Here is a 9544-nt window from a genome sequence, read left to right on the forward strand (position 1 = left end):
GCCCCTAAACCTCTTGTTTCTGCTATTAATTCAGCTTAGATTTCTCCTTAGTGTGGGGATTTTGACATGGTGCACCAGAATATTATTACAATAATATTAAATAAACATAAATTAAAAAATTAACAGCTATAGCAGCCCTCTAGCAATTTTGCTCAGCCAAGACTGTAGTTTTATACAACTAAGCTACAGCCATACAACCGAAGTTCAGCTATCTTTAAACAGTCTACGTCACTCATGTAGAAAGAGGCCAAACTGCACGTAAGTTATAGTCAGATTACTTAAACATCATAAAAAATTGACAACAGTAGCCACAAATGAAAATTAATCAAGATATTTAATACAGTGCAATCCATAGTAGTTTCTTAATTAAAATAATTGTGTGCATGTATCTGAATGGGTTATCAATTATCACAAAAAAGCAATAAACATTGCAGTGCTATGTAGAAAAAATGTACAACTGAAATTTAAATCTTCCCTACTTCCAAGATGGTGTCTGTCAACTGCAAATCGTTATCATCAATTAAAATGGAAATAGTGACTACATTGTTGTGGTGACAAACACAAGGCTGGCCACACATCAGTCAAGGGATATAAATATAACTTGCAAAGAACTAAAAACCTAAAGCATTCTCGCACCTAAACACAATAAGAAGCCGACGGTGGGTTACGACTTTTCCTGTTTTTAAATGCTTTACAAGACTTCTAGATACACTAAAACTGACTTAAAATTACAGAGTGTTTTTCAGCTTGTTTCAATTCAATATGGCCCAAACTTTTGAAGATGAATATCCAGCAGTGGCAGTAGCACAGTCCAAAAGCTGAATCTTTGACTTTGCAAATACCTTTTTACAGAAATTCAACCGTATAAACTGCAGGCAATTCCCCCTGCTCCCCTTTCTTTCCTTTGTGCAGACCATGCTATGCAGAAAACAGCAATGCAGTTCACACTGCTTTAGGTTAAAATTAAAGATAAAGACATTTTGCTTATGCTTTCTCCTCAACACAACACATTTGCACCCAGAATAGGTAATTAAAGTCTTTTTCCAGCCAGTTACTGCTGCGGTTACATGGTTCCTGCCCAAGCTTCCAGCTCTTTCATGTCATCATCCTCTTCTTCTTCTTTCTTCTTGGCTGCAAAGTATTAAAAGAAAACAAATGAGTGGGAATCTTGACAGAACCCTGTCTCAGTTCTTTGCAGGAGAGAAGCCTCTGTGCCACTGACCTAAACAATAAATGAAGGACCAAATGCCAGTAGAGGAAAACAAATACACAAGACCTTTTGGAATTGAAGTAAAAGGTGCCTTCTGAAAAAGCCAGAATGAGCTAAACTTCCTGATATTACCACTCTAAGTGGAAAGAGACAATAGCTCATACAGGAAGAATGCAAACGTGCATGAAGGTTAACATGTGTACACCAGCGGTGTGTATCATTTTCCATAATCACCAAGCCTCCTAGCGGAAGACCCCAAGTTTTCGGCTTCTTGTCTGACATCTCCAGCATTACAGTCTGTCCCCTATAAAAAATAAATTCCTTATTCCATCATTAAATCCTCCAAGTGCAACAAACGAAGCTACTGTGTTTTCATCTCACTAGGTACAGAATTTGGAGATCTCCATCTCCTGTGACAGTTCAAGCTCTTCAAGGGGCTGAAGAGCTAACTAGCACCGAGTATGTGCTACTCCCCTCCTCTTGCCATGCTCACTAGCAGCTGGTTGGATGTGGATGTTAAGCAGCAGTCTACATGCTGCCCTGCTATCATTTTTGATCCTTCCAGGTGAGCAAACGCTGCTATTTGTCATGACAAGTCCAGTTTCTGAAGATAAAAACCATTAACTCAGCAGAAAGGCTTTAACTCAGAAATAGCTGCAATAATTTTGGAAAATACCAAAAAGAAGATGTCATTTCCTCAGATAGTGTTTTCCCTTCCAAAGGGGGGGAGGGGAAGAGTCAAATAATTCGTACTCGAAACATTTACGTAAGAGAGAACTGAGTCAGCTTTAAGTCAAACTGAAGACCTATCATTTGTACAAGTTTAGAATTTATTTTCCTAAATTAAGCTCTTCCGGTCTCCGTTAAACAAAACCAGTTTTTGCCTGAGTTTCTTCTGACATCAATTGCTGACAGGCAACAGCAAAAAATTTCTCATTCAGATTGATTAAGTCAAAATCCAGACAGCTCCTGAGAACTGGAAAAACCGGAAAGCTCACACTCATTTTCCATTCAATGAATAAAAAGGAGGTAATAAGAGCCAGCTCTACCGCAGAAGACACATTACTTATTTCCAAGAGACACATTAAGCAGGTACCTGCATCGTTAGGTAAAGTAGTCCCTTTGAAAGTCCGACTCATGATGACCAGAAGTAAACTTTTAACCCCAGCGTATATTAAATCAATTTTAAGTGAAAAACAATTTAGGTTAAAACAAACAAACAAAAAAACCCCACCACAAAATCCCTACCTACGACCATCCCAGAATCCCAAGGTTTCCCAAATGCCGGTCTTGGAGGCAGTTTTATTTAAGTAAAAAGTAACATGCCATTTAAACACATTAATGGAATTCCAATTTCCATCCAAAAGCAGCTCAATATAAATCCTATAAAACACTGAGTTTTATAGTCATGGTTTTTACTACAAAAAACACTCATTATTTTTATTATTTTAGGAAGTGCTATGTCTACATAAGTCTTATACTGTATAGTTACTTAAATATGTGCACAGTTACAATTCCTCTTACTAGTGCACAGTCACTACTACCTAATACAATGCAAAAAGTATATTTGGGTTCAAGTCAGTACGTTTTACTGTCCACGCCCAAAGAATATTTAGACAAGAAACCTCATTAAACCAGCTAGCAAATAAAAAGGTAATGCACACGTTTATTTGAACTATTTTTCCCACTGCTGGATCTGAATCTAGATAAAGTCTCATATTTAAGATATTTTGATATAACTCACTTCCGTCTCATCAACACACATCAGCAATTCTGCCCAGTAAAACAGAACCAGAAAAACAGAAAATCAGTTACGTCAAAATAAAAGAACTATAACGCGCAAGGACCAAACTTCACAGCATGCCACCTAAAGCAGAACCTTGTTCTTTGGCAACGTCTGCTTGCTTCCCAGGTCCTTTTAAGCCTGAAAAGGCAGCAATATAATTATAGATACGCTGTCCAGTTGGAACTGTTTTCATCCTCTAGCTTTTTTGATCTTTTTTTCCTAAGTAAGCACATGAAATAGAGCTCCAAAGTCTACAACTTACTCATAATACATTAAGGCAGATTCAGCAAAATAGGCTGGTAAAGTTTCATATCCCATTAATGCCTGCCAGAGGTATTCCAACTCAACTGTATTTCATGAGGTATCACTTCTAGTTCACAGAAGAGTGATCAGTTGAGATTTAACAGCAGCTTTGAACTGTTTGTCTAAATATGGACGTTTCTTGCCTGCTCTCCACATAAAGTCATCACACTAAGTAAAATTTCCTAGATATATGTAATCTAAGACTGAGATGACCCTAAGTTTGGTACTGTCTGGCTTGAGTATGTGCAAACCTTATGTTTGCCTCAGAGGAGGCAACAGCTGTCCCCAAAGAGGGGACTCTGAGGTTAGTTCCTCCCAAAAGCCAGAAAAGCAGGGATCAAATTAAAAAACAAAGCAGCAGCAAGGAAGCACTGTTCAGCGTGAGTAGCTGAACCAGCCTGAGACTAACTCCAAGAGCTACTTTACCCTCTGCTCCCTTTTACCGCCTTGGTATTTTTGTCAAGATTACTTCCCTGTTGGGCCAGCAGCAACTCCTAGAAGGCTTCCTTTCCCCACATCTCCACTCTACCCTGAGTGCCATCCATGCTGTAAACTGGTAGTGCTAGAATAGATACTAACTGCTCCTGTGATAGCTATTAATTTTCGTGGTTCTTATGAAAGGCAGGTTACCCCCACAGAGAAACGGCACTAGATGTAATCTGTGATTCATGAAGCAATTTCAAGAAAATGTCTGTGCTGCCTGCAGCTAGATCTCTCAAATCTGAGGAGCTTGCAGTTAAATAAGCAAACTTTTTAACAATCTGAGATGTTTCTGGTAAAGGTCCATACATACCTGGCTTTGATGGTATTGATATTGAGGGCACATTTGGTAGTGGTACTGTCTCGGGACCACTTATTTCCAGCAAGTTTTTGTCTAGTTCTTCTTGTTCTAGTTCCTCTAGTTCTGCCATGAGTTCATCCTAGTTTTTTAAAGGAGGAAGAAAAAAAAGGAAGAAACTTTAATTCATATTTATTACCAAGCAGATTTAGCTGGTCATATTATTAAAGAAAAGAGCTTAAACACATAGGATCAGAGCAAACTGAAGAGATGAGGAGTCCAAATCTTCATCTGAATTCCTGTATGTGATCTCTTGGAGGGTGAGGAGGGTGGGAAAAGAGAATAAGAAATCTAAGTCCCAACATTCTCAGACCAGTCCATCCAGACCATTCTCAGCATAAAGCCAGGGTCACAGCTGCTGTATGCACTGGTAGGAACAGCTAGTAACAAGTTCTAGGAGAGATTTTGTATCTTAGTATTACACTAGACACACGCAACATGCTTAAAGATTTCATATGAGTCAGCATCCCTGGAGGTATTTAAAAGACATGTCGATGTGGCTCTTAGGGACATGGTTTAGTTGTGAACTTGGTAGTGTCAGGTCAACGGTTGGACCTGATGATCTTAAAGGTCTTTTCCGGTCTAAACGATTCTATAATTTTATGATATAAACAGAGGCAAATTTAAAGCATACCTCATCAAATTCTTCCCCAAATCCTACTGGCTTTGAGATGGCTGTTGAAATCTCATCTGCCAGCTCTTGCTGTTCTGCAATGTCCTGCATTAATTCATCTACTTTATCAATATCCCTGTAAAAGAAAGGAAGGAGTTCATTATCATCAGGCACTTTCCCAATCAGCGCTTAAGGCTGTTTTGTAGAAATGCCACGCTATGGTGACATTTTACAAGGTCCTTTCCCAAAATATACTTTCCATGCAAGCCTGAATTTTATCCCCCCAGTCTCAACTAAATTATGCATGTATTTTTTACTTTTCCCTAAAAGCTTAGCTCACAGCAGTTATATACAGAGACTTGATATGAAGTTTTGTTCTGCTTTACTAGTATGAATAATAATTTGCTCTGTTCCCTGATCCAACATTATTACATCTACGATATTTACTTTTGTAGCAAGTACAACATTCCCATAATGCAGTTTACCCTTAATTATTGCTACATACACAAACTCTGCTGCACAGAAAGAAGTTTAAGTCTCCCCTTGAGGCTTAAAATTCTTGCTGCTGCTAGCTGGATCTGTAACTGGTGCACCCTCTCATTTGCTTTAGACTACACTGTTGCTAGCCCTCTTTTGGACAAAGGCAGCGGCTTTGTGCTGTATAAAATGGTGGAAAACTGAGAAAGCATCGATACTTGCACGTTTTCTTCAATATTAAAGTAGTTACAGCCTTTTAGAAGACGATTTTGATACTCTAGCTCTACATTTGGTTATGAAACCCCTAGCATTTAGCAGATCAAACAAATGACAAACTAAAGCTCCTACAGAAAGATGCAGAAGGGAGTAACTTACATGTTGTCATGGGCAGCTTTCATAGCTTTAGCAGCAAAACCCATATTCTTAAGTACTTCAGTGTTAGTGTTGGCATTCTCAAGGGCTTCCCTCTGAAATTCAATTGTTGATAACGTGCCATCTATCTGTGCAAGCTGCTTCTCATACCTCTTCTTACGCTTTAGGGCCTGAAGAGCAGCTGAACAACAAAGACAAAAGTAGGATTTGTGAGATTTGTGCCCAAAACAGCCATTCACATTTTGCACCAAACACCACTCAGTACATAGAAATATTTACACTTTCTGTTGTTTGTTGTCCACTTTTCTTCCTAGATAAACTAAGTTGCCCAACTCTTGTGTTTGCCTCCTTCAACAAAGTTGTTTAAAGGTGGCCAGATGCCTACTGTCCATCCCCTGCCACATGAAGGGTACAAGCCAAGAAGCTTGCGAGGATCAGTACTGCAGTCACCTGTAACACACTACAAACCAGAGACTAGGCTACAACAAACAGCAGGCCTCAATACATAAGCTGATCCACTTAAAAACATCTTTGTTCACCACCACCCCTTACACATCAAGGCATGGTTGTTGGTGTAGCTCCTGTCAGATGAGGTTATGATGCTGCTACAGGGTCCCTACCAGTGTGCTGAACTCCCATGCAGCTGCTGGGAGAAGCAGCTCATTCAAATACACAAGACAAATGTCTTGTCAGCTTTGGTACTTAATGCTGTGAAATACACATATTTGTACACATATAGAAATATTTATATATAAACAAACTTTGTGCAAGTTTTGTATTGCTCCTACTACAAGGAGTCCACAATACAGTGTCTAACGACAGACCTGAAAAGAGAGATGCCATCCCCTAAACTGGTTTGAACAATTTGCTGCTCCTAAGCACTTGTCCAATGCCTGGTCATTGCCAAGAGGAGACAGGACAACACCAACACAGAGCTCTACACCCAAGCGGATCGCCCCACGCATGAGGACTGGTCCAACTCGCTGCACAGGTAAGCTTCTCCAGCTCCTTCTGCAAGGCCCACCTCCACCCCACCCAGACAGGTATGCATCCAACTGGTGACAACAGCCAACAGCCAGCACTTCCCGAGGTACCCGGACAGGCAAGAGACGAATGCACGATCAATCCCGAAACACTGGCAGCGAACAGAAACTAGATTTACATATAACCCTGCCAAGTTTTGGTAGGAGCTGCGGTGTGGGCAAAACCTGCCAGGCACCACACCCTGCCGGCTAACGAACAAATGTGAGGTATCGCACACCATAAGACGTATGATGAGAGCTTCCCTTCACGGCATTTCTACTTCCCCTCCTGATACGAACAGTCTCATCCACTGCGTGACAGACTTGGTCGTAAAACACACCCATCTACTTTAAAAACTCGGCTTGGATACAAGCTGCTGTCCTAGCAGCCTTAGTCTCGGTTTCTGAACTCAGCCACATGCACACGCCATTTCTTCAATGCTCTGACCTCTGTGAAACTCACAGCAGAAAACTGTTAACGTGATACAGGATCAGCTCTTCCAGTACAGCTGATACAAACGTACCACACGCTGAACACGCGCTCTGCTAAAAATCAACATCCCGGACCTCCCACCAGATCAGTCATGTGCACCAGGAATGGTGGCAAATAAAGGCTTTAAAACTTTAAGATGTTATTTCAAACCTTTGCACCCCTGTTTACAATTCCACAGCAGATTTTGGGGGTGGGACATAGGGGGCAAGGAGTAGGAAATCCTGACAGCAGACAGCTTCCCTTATCTCCCCTACTAGAGGGATGATAACTTTGTGACATGATGAGTGTGTTTCTGCAACACAAGCACAATAGCTCCTCTGCTAAAAGCGGATTAAGCCTGCAGGCACCCCAGGTATTTTGTCAGATGTCATCTCGAGAAGCTTGACAGTCCTACAAGATAACGTCCTGGTATGCAGAAGCCCTACATATATGTTCAGTCCTACAAGTGGTTATGAATATGCTGTATTTGATTACTTTCAAATTACACTAACATGTGAAGAGAATAAAAATGTACTTTGTGAAGGTACAGCTAAGGTTGCCAAGGACGGAAAGTAGCGGAGGTTGATATAGTAAAAGTGGTCAAAACCCCAAAAGCACAGGTCACCTGGACTGTTCCAGACAAGCCAAAGACCCAAAATGAGCTCCTTCACTGACTTTCAGGCCAACGACCAGTAAATCTCCCCACTATTTTGGGGCCAGTCCAACATCCATTCTCATTTGACAGGAGGGGCAACAGGAGCAGGTTTTCATGTAACAGAAAGGACAACGTTTGCTCTGCAGAATCAAGCACAACAAATATCACCTGAAACATTCCAGCTTTACGCCAGTTCATAAAGTGATGAGCAACATGTTACTAGTATATTTAGTCTGGTTAATTTTGCACTAATGGTTTAATTAAGGATATGTAAAGTTTTCTTACTCGGAAAGATAACTGTTAATAGGCTGTGTTTATACAGCGACAGATGCTGGGAAAGTGTCAGACAGTGATAGAACATTCTTTATTGAGGATTTTGTGCATCACGGAGAATTATTGGCAAAGCCAGAGATTGTATAACCATTATACACACCCAAGTAAAGTACTACAATTTATGTACAGTTCCCCACTATAGCTTTCTCTGAGAATAGCTGCAGTTTATCTACATTTCATGCTTATGTGCTTTTAAAACAAGCTGCTCAGACACCAAACATTGCAATTGTTGTAAAAGAGCTTGTGATCAGGTGTTTTTATCAGGACTTTTGGGTAATCCTGCCCCTCCTGTTCCCACGCACGCCAGTTCAGTGTACCAGAACCGCGCTCCCCAGAGTTCATTCTGTTTTATAATTCCTTTCCTTGATTAATTTCTCGCTTGTATATACAGACCAAGGCTCCCACTTTTACAGAAGCACAGTACATAATCCTCTAGCTTGCAGAACTGAGCGGGGATCCTCCCACAAGACCTCGAAGATGGCACACATCTCCCACCCAGGTCCAGGCTGCAGCACTGCTACCTGGTGAGTTACTGCCAAACGCCCTCGAGTTCCTGCTGGTCTCTCAGCCAAGCACCGGCCACACAGATCTGCTACGGTCAGAAGCCTGGCCTGCAGATCCCTGCCTAGAAACAGGAATATAAACATGTTTGTTTTAAAACTTGCCTTGTTTCAAGTGAAAACTTACAATGGATTTGTGGTATTTTCTAGAAACAATTCCAACTCCTTCAGACCAAGAGTGGCCAAGGAAGGTATCGTATTTTCCCCTCTCTCCAGTAAGGCCAATGCAAGGACAAAGCTTCCCATGGCCACAGTGCCCACCTGTATCTACTTGGAGACCAACATTGCTAACCAAAATAGGTTAGCAATGCCTATTTTAGTAGCCTAAAAGGAACAAGGACTGATACTCAGCCCCAGCAATAAACACAGGGACATGCATAAAGCTTCTGCACCTGGACAGTTCAGCATAAATATTTAGCATGGGTTGATTAACATCAAAGTGATAAATAAGTTTCTGCAATGAAAAAAATATTACACAAGAAATTGCAATTTTTTGCAGCTAGAAGCACTAAGGCATGCAGAACAAGGTATTCAGTGCCCCAAATCAGATGATCACAACTTCCTGCAATTTATTTTCATCCGTGTTTCCTTGTTTAACTATCTTTTAATGTAAAGTCCTCGTTTATAACTAGAAGATTTTATCAAGCTGAAAAAAAAACAAAAAAACCACAAAGTTAATTTAGGTCACTCACATTCATTTCATCCCGCAAGCTTTGGCATTTCATTTCTCTTATTCCTCCCCCAGGAGAAGAGGATCTGCACTTTACATTCAGGATTCTCCTTGTTGCAATTAGCGGCACGGTTCTTTGTTGCAATTAGCAGTGCCCCTTCCACGGACGCTCCCAGGCGCCCATGCCCGGATGCAAACACAACTCGGAGAACACTGGGTGCCGCATTACTGCA

At 40.9% G+C, this 9544-nt stretch overlaps 1 protein-coding gene across 1 annotated transcript in view; it reads right to left on the reverse strand.

Annotated features, from left to right (window-relative positions):
* Window positions 1–315: 315 nt before the first annotated feature.
* LOC104617730 (charged multivesicular body protein 4b) overlaps window positions 316–9544 on the reverse strand; it is a 9546-nt gene continuing 317 nt past the window's right edge. The window contains exons 2-5 of the mRNA XM_010283136.1: window positions 5603–5780; window positions 4772–4886; window positions 4093–4219; window positions 316–1131 (exon numbers count right to left, since the gene is read on the reverse strand). Of these exons, the coding sequence (XP_010281438.1) occupies window positions 1064–1131; window positions 4093–4219; window positions 4772–4886; window positions 5603–5780 (488 nt within the window). The 3' untranslated portion in view covers window positions 316–1063. The remainder of the gene's footprint in view (window positions 1132–4092; window positions 4220–4771; window positions 4887–5602; window positions 5781–9544) is intronic.

This window comes from Phaethon lepturus, unplaced genomic scaffold (assembly GCF_000687285.1).
Source record: "Phaethon lepturus isolate BGI_N335 unplaced genomic scaffold, ASM68728v1 scaffold11670, whole genome shotgun sequence".
Classification (NCBI taxonomy): domain Eukaryota; kingdom Metazoa; phylum Chordata; class Aves; order Phaethontiformes; family Phaethontidae; genus Phaethon; species Phaethon lepturus.